The following is a 14,460-nucleotide window of genomic DNA, read 5'->3' on the forward strand; positions in this document are numbered from 1 at the left end:
GTGAACATGTGAATTCTATTAGATATTTTGTGAAAATTAGTAGAGGATAGAATGAGAACAGATTTACACAGAACAGCAGCCAAATAATATTTTGCAGTTGAAATAATTTCCAAATGAAACACAATTAGTTTAGCTCATTAAAGTTGTCATTATATAACTAATAGATTTATAACCATTTTATTTCATTGCAAATAGTTGTTTAGAAGCATTTCTCTCTAACATGTCAAAATCAGCTGTTTGCCACTGTGTTGCTGCTGTTCGTTATTTGTGTTGTTTTTATGACATTTAAATGTTCACTGTTTGCTCGACATTGTGTCGTTGGGTTTGTAGACTTGTGACTTTTTTGTTTAGTACAACTCATAAAATAAATCAAACAAAACAATGCGTATTTATGTAAATGTTTAAACAATTTATTAACAATTCAAGCGTTAAAGTAATAAATTAGCACTTTACCTGTTTGATTGATGGTTCAACAAAGACACAAAGTAACCAAAATATAATAAAGCACAAACAAAAAAAAACTGATAAAATTTTTGATTAACAAACTCTCAAAGAGGAGATAAATAATTTATGCAAAAATAAAATAAAAAAAATGGAAAAACAAATAGGCTTCTCTATTTTTTACATGATAATTTGAAATGCACATGAAATTGAACTTGAAAATATTTAAAGTACATATTTAAATGAATAAATCTAAGCAATTTGCATATATTTTATGTAATTTTTTGTTTTGTTTTTATTGTTTACAGATTATTCGGCACCAAATGTGATAAATGTGGCAATTCCTTTAGTAAAAGCGATTTTGTGATGCGGGCCAAAACGAAAATCTTCCACATAGAATGTTTTCGTTGTTCAGCCTGTGCGAGACAATTACTGCCAGGTAAATGTTTATTGGATTACAATCCAATTAGTAATATCATAATAATTTGTTGTGTTTTTTATTATTATTCATAGGTGATGAATTTGCGTTAAGAGATGGTGGCATTTTATATTGTAAAGATGACCATGATGTACTGGAAAAATCCTCCCAAAGCAGTTTGACCTCATCGTCATTGGAAAGCAACAATAACAATAGCTGTAGTAATAATAACAATCATTCAAGTCTTAGCAATAATAATAATCATTCCAGCGAATTGGGTTCAATGTCAGGTGAGTGTTTTTAATGTAAAACTGAAAAATAAATTTTGAAACTTAATTTCTTAAATTTCATGCTAATTCCAACAAAGTAAAATGTTATGAAGATATATAATTATCCTATGCTAAAAATGTGCACAAAGTAGCTAGTTTACATTATAGTCTTATAATGTATTCATGACGATTGTTTACATATAAATTACGATAAAATTACAAAATGTCCAAAGAATGTATTATAATTATTGTAATAACTCTAAACCATCATAATTTTTATTGCCATTCTCGTAATTCGTAATGCATTTTGGCGGATTAGTGACGTTACAATAGTTGTCTTTTCTTGTTAACTGTTACATGTAAACGCATTTTAATAAAGCACGTCATTTAGATAGTCTTCCATGGCGCCATATCATGGTAGGAGAATAAAGGTAGTCGCATCGACACAGCTGCTGGGACAATGAACTGTCAAACTAATTTTGAAATTGAAAATGGTGAATGAAAAATTATTGAAATTTATATCAATTGTTGAAAAATTCATAGGATAACAAGAAAACATTTAAAAATATACTTATATTTGATAAAACATTTTTAAAATTTTGACATATCAATGTTCCCAAGCATTGATGCATCTACCTATATTATTCTACCATGGCGCCATACTAAAGATATTCCTGCAAATTTTAAAAACCAGATTAAATCTCAAAATGTTTTATACTTTGTTGGCTTTTTATTCTATGGTTTCAATCATTGTCGCAGCAGCTGTATTGATGCGACTTCTTCTTCTTCCACCATGGTTTACAAAGAGATTTAACCCAAACTTTAATGAGGTCGTGCCACATGTCAAATTGCACAATTATTGATTCCAAAAATACCACAAATTATGAACACAAATGTTTGCGGTAAATGTTTGATTCCTTTTCTATTTTTGTTAATTTTTTTTTTCAAAAAGTAAATGCGAAAAATTCTTAGAACTAATAGTGTTAAACTACAGAGAGAACAAGCCGCAGTTTTGTCTGGTCTATGGAGAAGACAATATATCGATAAGCAAACAGCATTCGATAATAGTACAAAGTTGTTGGTGTTGCTATGAAGCGACATATTGCTGCACGTGTCACATCATATCAACGACATAATCTAGTTGTTTGACTAGAACAAAGACAAAAAAACGACAACAACAAATGTAACTAAAAATATCACCTCAAACATCGTACAGAAAAATGGCACTGAAGGCGTTGGACTAAAACAAAGGCCAGACCGAATGGCGGGCGATACAACTAGGCACCATTTTTTTTTTGTTTGCTGGAAGTTTTGCACAACTGTCATCAATTTTATGTGGACATATGTGAATTTTCCTCAAATATTTACATTGTTTTTGTACATATTAGGCAACTCTCTATCTATGTTGTCAATTACAACCAAACAGGGAAAACGCGAGAGGGGGTGTGAGTTTGTTTGTAAATATTCATTTCTATGTAATGCAATCAATGTTCAAAGTGCTGCGCTGCGACACTAAAACGAACTCCAATCGACATGATGGTACGCAGTCGTAGAAGATCTTCAAAAAAAAGAAGACAACAAATGACAAATAAGTGCAAAGTAAATGTTTAATTGTTGCATTCAAGCGTTTAGCGCTTTGTGTAAAAAACATTGGCTCAACAACTTCTTAGAAAAGTTCGTTGCGTATAACTCCGCAACAAGCCGTGATCAACGTCACACTTAAGATAACATACATCGATGCCGCCCTCCAATGATCGACGCATGTTTACATTCGTTGATAATCGATCATCAATTTGATCAAGCTAGCTAACTACATTTGGGTAAACACTTTTCGTTTGAAATATATTGCATATTTTTAGGCTGATGCACTGAGAGAATATGAGAATATTTTAAAGGGATTTAAGATCGTTCAAAAATCCTTACTTATACTTCATCTGTTTCAGAACCTGCCAGAATCTACTAGTTTGAAATTTTGTTCAGTATCATAACGGAAAATCGGTTATTGTAGTTAAAGCTTTCACCTTCTTGCAATTCTGGAACAGAGCAACTAATGCGATCTTTTTTTAACAAATTTGGTACTTTTCAAAATTGTCTCCAATATAAAAAATTATAGCATTAAATGGTCTTTAAGAAATGTTAGGCTATAAGACAAGCAATCTATGAAGTGTGTAAATATGTGGCTCCAGACAAATTGTCTTATGTAAATGCCAGTAACATACATTTAAATATCCTATAAATGACAGGATAACCTATCTGTATCTAAACAGCAACTTTAATGCTTTTATGATATCGCAAAAATTTCAGAAATAGTAGATTCTTGCAAGTTCTGGAACAGAGCATATACAAACATATTTTTTTATCCGTGTACTATAAGAAATAAAAAATATCGTAATTTCTTGACACGTGTTTATGTTTATTAAGTGATTTTGAATCATAAAATTTACTTGCCCACCTATCAACATTTCCCGAGGTTAAATATTATATCAATGTAAAGCCTCAACCGTTTACACATAATTTTCTTGGCAAATGTTTAAATTGCAAAATGCTAATTTCAAAGCTATCAAACCATACGACATGTACATAATTTTACTTAGAGTATTCAAGGAACAATGTTTCTTTTTATGTCACTTTGATCTTTTCTATCAGTCGAAAACTTCAATCACACCGCAAATTAGATAACAGCATGTAATTACGTTGTGATACAAGTTTTAATTATCAGTTATCGATATTTATCTTTTATTATGATTGGTAACAGCAAGAAGAGAGAACATGAAGATTTATATCTCTCACTTTTATAGAGAGATTCATTTTAGGCAAATTTGATAAAAAAAAAGAGAAATACATTATGCAATCCTATTGAAACGAAATTATCATTTCAGGGTTTAAAATTATTGGTTAGCACCGTTTGCATTTTTTTCGATATCATGAAGGAAAAATCGGTTATCGTAGTAAAATACAGGAACAGTACAGAGTGTGGAACAGTACTTTTATACCAAACCATTCTCTTATCCGAAATAGCAAAACTCATATTGTACGTAATGATTGTTTTTTGGAAAGGTTTTAGTGCCAAATATTCAACAGCATTGCTTTTTCTTCAGAGTTACTTTGACATTTCGCTCTTTTACTAGCTCCAACCCTTAAAAGTGAATAAACAAAGCCAACCTTAGTCGATAATTTAAAATAAGGTCGCAGAGAGATAAGGAACATAACTGGTCTGTTACAAAGCTGCAAGACTGTAAAAGTTTTTACTACGATAACCGATTTCCCCTTTACGAAATGGAAAAAATGCAAAACTACAGTGGTTTCTATTTATCTGCATCAACATTAGCTGCGCATTGGCCTTTGCAGACCAAAAAACTTTTTTTATGCCATTTTTTTTCTAAATCCCTTTATTTGAATTGTATTTAAGTGCCCAATCGATAGCTGCACATTGGACATTCCTGCCTCGAAAATTTGGTAATTTTTTTAATTTGGTTACAAAAGTTGTATTTATCTGCACAAGAAAATTTTTTGCAAACTCAAAGAAGACACTAAAAACTACCACTTCGTTTTTGTTTTTGTATTCGCAAAAACAATAACAACACAAGAAAAGAGCATGCATTAAAACATATTCTCGCTTCCTCTCCCACACTAAAAGATGGTTATGCTGGATAAAACACCACTGATGCTTTGTCTATCCATTGCTTAACTACTTTTGATGAGCTAAAAGAGAACACTCTTTTGTTTGAAGTTTCGATTACGCTAATGGTGAGCATTGCTTGCCTAGACAATTCATGAGAATTATGAATTATTTATTTTATGTTAAATTGTTGTGTTTAATATAATTAAACCACTTAATAAATGTATTATAAACTTTAAAAGATTCCCCATTGATTTTGGCTGGCTATTACACGTACGTAAGTAAAATAAAGATTGCTGCTTTGTTGTGCACGAATAGAAAATTAAAGATACCTGCACTTTTTTGCACGTAAGTAAAATTAAAGATACCTGCTTCATTGTGCAGATAAATGCAATGAAGCTACCTGCATTTTGGGCATTGCTGCACAAGATGTTGTGCAATTTTTGATTGTGCAGGTAAGCAAAAAATACTGTAGCAGAAAGTTAACCGAAAAGAAAATGTATATTTTATGGGAAAAACTCCCCCCTTCCAAGCCAGCTGACTACCTAATGTAATGTCAAAATGCATTATTGCGACTTGAATTCACAGTAAGGAAATTGAAAAAAATCCGTTTGCTTGAAGAAACTAGACGGAATAAAAGTTAAAAGATAAATGTTTAATGTTTTATAAATGTAAGACTTTCTAGACTATGGAAATTTTGCATCGTCTGGACAACACATTTTTCACATAATACATGTACCATGACGTGTTTAGCGTGTTTACATGTAAAATCTTTAAACATGTTCACCTTGTGATTGGTCAATTATCAGAATTAACAACGTTAAAGATTTGCATGTAAACGTACTTTTAGGTGGCCTTATAAATGGACCTTGCTATAACCACCAGATTATTAAACATAATGTTTACATTTAACAATGTGTCTAAAAATGCAACCCTAAACCGATTTCATTCTTACAGTGTATAGTTCTCAATTTTCACTCCGTCAAATAAAGTTTTTTTATATGAGCGTGACTTCAACTCTGTGACATCTGCCTAATTCAGTTATTACCCATAAATTTAGTCATTTGACGTTATTATATCCTTCACACATACAAATACTGAAGTCTTGGACAGCACGGCAACTCAGAGACCTCACTCAAACAAAACATGAATGAAAATTTTGACAAAGATTTGACATAAAAGACAATGTTTATACGATCAGTTATTGTCATATTATTGTGACATAGAAAGAAAAAAGAACGTATAGAATACAAAGGGAAAAAAGAGACATCTTTAATAATCACACATATAGACACGAAATTCATCCCCAGCAGAATGGGGGAAGAAGTTAATTATATTGTTTTTCATAATCTCCTGAGCATATGTTTCGGGAACAATACTTCAGTTTTTTTGCTTCTTCAAAACAAAATGACCTCTGACACGAGCCTTGTCTTCCATTGATTTCATTTTCGTTTCCCCTAGCCAAGAATTCCTGAATTTATCCCAATTCGAGTAAAACAAAAAAAAACAACTAGCATACAACTTGTTTCAAAACAATTGATCTTTTGCGATCACATTTCCAATGTCAGACAAAGGGAATTTGCTTTGATGTTCTTTTCTTGTTGGCTGACTGGCTGGCTGCCGGTGCCTGGCTGAGAAACATTTGTAAGGAATTTTTTTGTACTTGGCGTCTCTGTATTGGAAAAAGCAATCAATTTATCAACATGTGTTGATATAACCAACAGAATTTCGTATTATTTCTTTGCGGCAGCAAAAAAAGGTCGGACTATTTGTAAAGTTTCCACATTTTTGGCAAATACAATGCGCAAAAAATTATAATTTTAGATATTGATTGATTTACTCTTGAATTTTGAATAGCCTTTGGCTGTTGCTGTTGTTGCTCGTGTTGGAATTGCAATGAAAAATATTCGATTAAAAGCCACAGCATGATTAAAATGTAGACTTTTTCGGTTTTTGATTCTTTGTAGACTCTGGCAGTGAATCTGGCTCACACAAAAGTATTAGGGATAAAAGGCCTTCGGGACCATCGGATGGAAAACCAACGAGAGTAAGAACGGTGCTCAATGAAAAACAATTACATACATTAAGGTGAGTTAACTGAAACAAAATCCACATCGCGCACAGAAAGTTTAATAAAAATAATTTTGAATTTTTGGGAGAAAGGGAGAGAGAGGGAAATAATAACTAAAATTTCCCTCGTTCATCTTTCTGATCAACTAACATTTTTATGAAATGTTCTGTGCCTGGAATCTAATTTCCGATTTCAATTTTTTATGGTTTTTATAATGTATTCCTCGTCTTTTGTTACAGAACCTGCTATAATGCTAATCCGCGACCTGATGCGCTCATGAAAGAGCAACTGGTAGAAATGACAGGATTATCACCCCGCGTTATACGTGTGTGGTTTCAAAATAAACGTTGTAAAGACAAAAAGAAAACCATACAAATGAAATTGCAAATGCAACAAGAAAAGGTAAGTGTTAATGCCTCATGAAATTTTTTATATCAAGCTTTATAACAACAATTTTTTTAAATTAAGTTAATGTAATCAGATTTTTATCCATGATACCAATTTTTTATGGTTACCTCATTTCAAGTAATAATGCCCATCTCTGCATTTCCTGTAATTTACCTTGTCAAATTAAACTGAATAGAAAACTGGTTCCATCTCTGATTTTTGTATAGAATGAATTTATACAAGGCCTATAGAAGGTTAGCCAAGAAGACTATTTTTGACTACAATTCATGGCAGAAGAATACAGGTAGATTTATCAACGCTTGGGAGCATTGATATGTCAAAAAAATTGAAATGTTTTTTTTTTTAAATATAAGTAGATTTTTATATGTTTTCTTATTCTAAGACAAAACGAGGCTATTATAATTCGCGTTTTTTCAAAAATTTTTGCAAATTTAAATAATTTTTCATTCAACATTTTCAATTCCAAAATTGTCAAAAATTGGTTTGACAGTTCATTATCCCAGCAGCTATGTCGACGCGTCTACCTATATTCTTCTACCATGCTACAATTTGACATTAAGGCGTGGGTACATAAACAGCTTAGTCTCATGACTTAATGTCAAATTGTAAGAAAAAAACGGCGGCAGGATTCGAGTGCGGCTCTGACATCAATTTTTGATATGTCACAAAGTATGCCATGCTATATAAAAAATACAGGTAGATACATCAACCATTGGGGACATTGATATGTCAAAAAATTTATTTTTTTTTTTCAAAAATAAGTAGATTTGTATATATTTTCTAATACGACGCCAATCGATTTTTTTATCATATGAATTTCTCAATAATTTTAACGAATTTGAATTGTCTTTCATTCAAAATATTCAATTTCAAAAATTGTTTGACAGTTCATTGTCCCAGCAGCTGTGTCGATGCGATTACCTGCATTCTTCTACCATGCCTTGCTGCTTATGTACCCAAGCCTTTGAGCTTAATCGTTTTTGCACAATCGCGATTTTACTCTCTTTCAAATTTAAATTACAATTATGTCTTGTGACAGAAAACTTAGTTGCCAGATGGACTTAGGTTATATAGGCCATGGATTTATGAATAACCATCATGACAATGAAATGTTGTCTAACATATGATTTCACGAGGTTATCCTAATTAATTTTACCATTGTTCTGTTCCAGAACCTGCAAAAATCTTCTAGTTTCGCATTTTTCCATTCGAAATCATGAAGGGAAAATCGGTTATCGTAGTAAAAAAAATTTTACATTCTTGCAGACCACTTGTCTAACGTTTATCTTAACTTCAATTTTTTAATTCTTCACCTTTTATTATGTATTTCCAAAATCTAATATATAAATTTCTTCTTTTTTCTTATAGGAGGGTCGTAAACTCGGCTATGGAGCAATGCAGGGTATACCCATGATTGCCAGTTCACCCGTGAGACACGATTCGCCACTAAATCTGCAGGGTATCGATGTACAGACATATCAGCCACCATGGAAAGCCTTGTCTGATTTCGCACTACACGCTGATTTGGATAGTAATGGTGCCATAAATACCCATACACCAGCATTTCAACAACTAGTCAATCAGGTAAGTTCGCTTAAAATTCAAAAATGCCTAAATTTTTTTTAAAGGAAATCTAGAGGGGTTTGGAGTTATATAATAAATTTTAAGAGGCAGTCTTATTGGGTACAGAGGGTTTGTTTCCTGTCTCTTTTAATTTTTTGGCAGAAATATTTTCACGCGAAGCACTCACTTTTTAAATTAAATTTGACTTTTAAAACTTCTTAGTGTTAAGCTGACGTTTTCACAAGACAAATTGTCTTGTATCAGAGTTGTATTTTACTACCACATACACGCACTCCATTATTACCGTCATTGCCTAGCCACTTTTATAGCAAATGATAACAATTTTTAAGATTATGAACAAATGCAAAAAACAATAAATATTGCTGAATATAATAATGAAAAAGGGGGCGAAAATAAACAAGAACCTACTATTTTTGCAATTTTTACGATATCATAAAGGGAAAATCGGTTATCGTAGTGAATATTTTCAAATTCTTGCAGCTCTAATCAATCTTTTCATGGAGCATTTTCCAATTGTTGGGAAGCCTACGTCACAAAGATAAATTTTGATGTTTTATTAACTCAATTGTTCTGTCTTTTGCAAGCCCAAATTTACTAATAAATACCACTTTCAATGCCAAAACAGAATCAATGCTTTGTCGGAGAAGCTGCCTTTTGTAATGCAACAACGACCACATGACGTTGTTTTCCAGTTCCTTGGCCTTTGGTGTGTTTTGTTACACTAAAATTTGGGACAATTGTTGCAAATTGTTACTGGAAGTCGTCTTTTACACAAAAGTTCTGCAGGAGAGCGATTTGAGAGAGACATTTTGACAATTCTTTCACTGAGAATTTGCAAATTCTTGCCGGACAATTTTGTTCTTGCAATCGCTTGTATCTCTTCTTCTTCTCCTTCCGGTGATTTATATTTGAGGAGGCAGCTTTGTTTTGAAAATCGCAAGCCTAATTGTTTTGTTTTTTCTTTTTGTGGCGCACAAATTGTTTTGTTAGACAAATCAGCTGATTGCTTGCAAGTTTTTGCAGGGATTCCGTCTGTTTACTTATCACAGTTTTCTTGCAAATGAGAGAATAAAACTACTTGACTCTCTCAGAAAGAAGTTGCTGTATAATTCTTGCAGGAACACACCTATTACTTTATTTTATTTAATTTTTTTTTGTCAGCACGATACGCAAAGCCCGCGGTAATCGTTGATTCTGTGTTGGTTTCAAGTTCATTAACCTTGAACTTCTGAGGTGACATATTTTATAACGTGGTGGTAAATTTTACCCCTCTAAATATTACAGAAAAAAACTTTGTTAAAAATTTAATTTGATAATAATTTGTTTTTTAAAATTAATTTTAATTTTAAATTACAATAAGTAAAAAAAAAACATTTTTTATGTAAACAAAATTTTTATTCATTGTAATAGAATAGAGAATTTCAAGAAAATGTGAAGGGAGGGTAAAATTTACCACCACCTCAGAAGTTAAAGGTTAATCCTCAAATAAATACTACTCCAATTCCATTTATCAAATTGATTTCTAATATCTATCTCTTCTCTCCTCTCTTTTACAGATGCATGGTTATGATCTGAATGGTATGCCACCATTGCAGCCCCATCAACAAGGACCACATCCGCAAATACCGGGTCAACAAATGAACGGACCACCCGGTGGCAGTATGGACTCAGGAATTACCTCACATCATCATCCGGACAGTACAGATTCCTATGTCACCTATTTGGAGAGCGATGACAGTATGCCCGGCAGTCCGTAGATAAACGAGTGCAATCGAATCTAATTTGCTTCTTTTGTTGCTTCACAAACAGAAAAACTAACACTGACGCCATCTTCAACAACATCATCATCCTGTTCCTCAGCATCCTATTCTGTTGCTGGCAGTGCAGGTATCTCAGCATCAACACCACAACAATATAACAACAACAATTCTAGTACAGCCGGACCCACATCGGCATCATCGCCGACATCGTCTAGTGTTTTCGCCAACAATGGAGGACATATGCCATCGGCAACAGAGCAATTGATGCAGATGCTTCAAAAAGTCACAGGATCCCCCACATCAACATCTGCAGGGTCGTCATCATCATCAACATCTGTGTCTCGTTCAATGGGAGTTTTATGAAATCTGCGATCTTTAGAATGGTGATGGTTTAGACCACCTATAATGGAATGTTAAACCGTAAAAAAACACGGGTTTGTGCAATTTATGAGTTCCATTACCACAAAGCTCCAACAAAAGAGCTTAAAGCAATGTATTACACAAAAAGTTATTAGGGATTCTTTAATCTAGCTAACACTTGGGCAGAAATGTTTTACGACATATTAAATATGAGATACGATTATAATGCAATCCTTTCCGAAAGATTCAAAAAATATATGTCCAAAACTAAAATTATGCTGCTTTTTACATTTTTAAAATGTTTGATTAAATAAGTTGGAAAATCATAGCTAGTGGTTGAAACTCCTTTATTCTGTCAAAATGACCATGGCCTTTAAAGAATTAATTCATAGTCACGCTGTATTTTGACAGACCGAATGAAATCAGCTGGGCTTTTTTAATGATCCATTTAATACAAGATACAATTGTAGCACACAATGGTAAAAGCGAAAAGTATTGCCATGTAAACGTAGCCTAAAGCGAGATAACAAAAGCTAGCGCCATCTAGATGTAACATTTCTGCCTTTGAGTTAGAACGCAACATCATTGTTTATTTCAAAATAAATTGAAGCAAATATTAACTATTGAACGATGAATAAATAAATCATCCACACAGCTCGTCTTAAATAAAAGTATTCAATAATTTCTTAAATTAAATTTTCAAAAAGAAAACAAATACAAAAACAACAAAATGCTCACTCACTTTAAAAGTTACTTCGTTTTAAAAAGCTAAGGGATGTACTTTTGTTTTGTAAATTAATTCACATTTGTTATTGTAACAACTATTGCAACAAATTATTGGTAATGTAAATATTAAAAAATGAAGATTTTGTTTTTCTTTCTATTTCAATGTTTTGTTGACTTTTTGTTCTCTTTTCCATTTGTATTTCTTATTTGTTTTTTCAAGTTTCAAATTGAACCCCCCTCAACAAGCGAAACCTGTCGCTGACTTTTTGGGGTTTCATTCATAATCATCATCAAACAAAACTCTGCAAGTAAAATATTAATTGTAAAATAGTATTATATTATTATAAATAAATAAATAAATCTCGTTTTCCCCTCCTTCATCTCAATCTCTCTCCCTCTCTATACTTTTTAGTTATTCAAATTTATGTTTTCTCTCGATTTATTTTAGGTGTAATCAATACCAACACATTTATAAAGTAAACAACACACACACACATATAGTATATAGTGAATATTTAATAAATAGTCTTCTAAGTAAACATGTATTAACACAAAATGTTTATATATATATACATACGTACTTATAGAGTTATGTAAAAAAATCACAACAAAAATAAGAAAAAATAATTGTATTTTTAACTTTAATTTTAGTATTCATAGAAAATGTTTGAAAATTAAAGCAAAAATAAACAAAAAATTATAATAACAGGATGAAAAGCGTTTTTCATTTTTCCTCACAAGGTATTAAAATTGCCGGAATTTAATGCTTAGTCAGAATTTATACAACTAGATTTACCATACAAAAATAAATCTCACGGCAGGATTTATTTTTTATCCTGTGCGGGGTTCCTCTGGGTTTTTATTTTGGCTCTGCGGTACTGCCCAGGGTCGCAAATCTTTCTGCAATGATGTTCTTTTTGCATACAAGAATAGCAAAAAAATTATTTCTCATGATACTCAAAAACATAAAATTATAATTATAAAGATGGTCAAAAAATATTGCCTTTAAATTTTATATCAGGTAATAGTAACAGATTGACGACGACATGTAAAAAATGGATTTGGAACATTACAGAAATACATTATTCCGAAATAATGGCGGAAACCTGCAAATCAGTATGTTAGTTATGGATTCAAAAACTATTCCAGATCATTTACGTGTACATTGGATCGATAAAAATCAGCTAAATCCCCATAAAACAAGTTAAAAAGTATCAGTCAGTTTTGCCGATTATTTAAGTATATTTTGATTTCTGTTATGATTATTCAAATGTTTAACCCTCTATGGAGTATGTTCCGAAGGAATGGGTCAATATTGTCCATTTCGTATCGGACGATTTCGATCATCGATAGCGATGAATGATTGCTATTATCATTGTCAATACAACAGTCGACGTGAAGTCGTTGTTAGAGAATATCGCCGTAAAAAATCGTGACGACATTGTAGTTTTTAGTCGACGTTGATATTTTAACCATTTTGTATTTGACATGAAGAAAATAACAACAGCAACACAATTTGGAAACATTGAAGTCATTTCCGACACTGATCTACTAAGATCCTAGCGCTAAAAACCTTAATGCTGCGGCCAATTGAAATAACTTAATTCAGTAAAAACTCTTCGATTTGTTCAAACTTTTTCCAGAAGTAGGTATTTTTACTCTGATTCCGGGAAACTATTACTATGATTCTCCAGATTTTTGACTCGAAAGTCCGGGTTCAAGACCACCTACCCGATGTAGGCAATATCGTTTGAAAGCTTATAAAAATACCTATCCAACAAGTGGTGGCAGCTGTTAAATTTAGAAAACTTAAGCCTAGTACTATAGCAAAGTCGTGTTAGGTCTCTGTTCCTCAATGAAATAATATCTGATTCTGAACCAGTTTGAATATAATTTGACAAAATTTATTTTTAGACCAAATTCCGTCACACATTCCAAACTCCATTGAAATTTGACATACATAGCGTGTTTGGAGCATCAAAAAAACATTTATATGGGGGTTATATCCAAATCTGAACTGATTTTAATATCTTTTGGCAAATTGTTTTTTGTACCCAATTCCGTTACATATTCCTAATTTCGTTGAAATTGGAGATAACGTGTTTGGTGCATTAAATACATGAAATCGGCCGAAAATATATGTGGGAGCTATATCCAAATCTGAACCGATTTCAATATAATTTGGCAAATTTATTTTTGTAGCGGATTCTGTTAAAAATTCCAAATTTCATTGAAATTGGAGATACATAGCGTGTTTGGTCCATCAAATATACGAAATCGGCCGAAAATATATATGGTAGTTATATCCAAATCTGACCCGATTTCATTTTTATTTGGAAAATTCATTTTTGCACAAAATTCCGTCTCATATTCCAAATTTAAATACTGTATCTACAACTATCAATAAATATGTTCATAAAAAACTAGATTTTTTGGAGGTACCTCCAGTTTCAAATGGAATATCGAAAATTTATGTAGCCTATGTTACTTTCAGGCGATGCTGTAGTATATGTGGAAATTTCCAAGAAAATCTGTTCAGCAATTTTTGAGTCTATAAATTACAAACAAACAATCAAACGTACAAACATTTTCCTCTTTTACAGATATAGAAGATACCTATATCATGAGCTGTTATTCTATGTGGATAGACACGAATCATTTACTCAGAATAGATTTTGTCTAGGTCTTTGGTTTTTACTATTTTAGGTCTTTGAAAAAAGGTGTGTTAGCTTGGTTTAGTTCGACTTTGTCCCGACAGTCCTTTGTTCTTTTCCGAAGAACCCACCCGATGACTTAAGGGCTGA

The 14,460-nt window shown here is 32.1% G+C and overlaps 1 protein-coding gene across 1 annotated transcript in view; it reads left to right on the plus strand.

Moving 5' to 3' along the window:
- The window catches only part of LOC131805959 (insulin gene enhancer protein isl-1-like), a 61,234-nt gene extending 48,861 nt beyond the window's left edge, over positions 1-12,373 (plus strand). Inside the window, exons 3-9 of the mRNA XM_059129771.1 lie at positions 750-880; positions 955-1,149; positions 6,715-6,835; positions 7,058-7,220; positions 8,595-8,810; positions 10,367-10,547; positions 10,620-12,373. Of these exons, the coding sequence (XP_058985754.1) occupies positions 750-880; positions 955-1,149; positions 6,715-6,835; positions 7,058-7,220; positions 8,595-8,810; positions 10,367-10,547; positions 10,620-10,933 (1,321 nt within the window). The 3' untranslated portion in view covers positions 10,934-12,373. The remainder of the gene's footprint in view (positions 1-749; positions 881-954; positions 1,150-6,714; positions 6,836-7,057; positions 7,221-8,594; positions 8,811-10,366; positions 10,548-10,619) is intronic.
- Positions 12,374-14,460: the final 2,087 nt, after the last annotated feature.

The sequence above is a fragment of the Musca domestica genome, unplaced genomic scaffold (genome assembly GCF_030504385.1).
Source record: "Musca domestica strain aabys unplaced genomic scaffold, Musca_domestica.polishedcontigs.V.1.1 68, whole genome shotgun sequence".
NCBI classification, from domain to species: Eukaryota; Metazoa; Arthropoda; class Insecta; order Diptera; family Muscidae; genus Musca; species Musca domestica.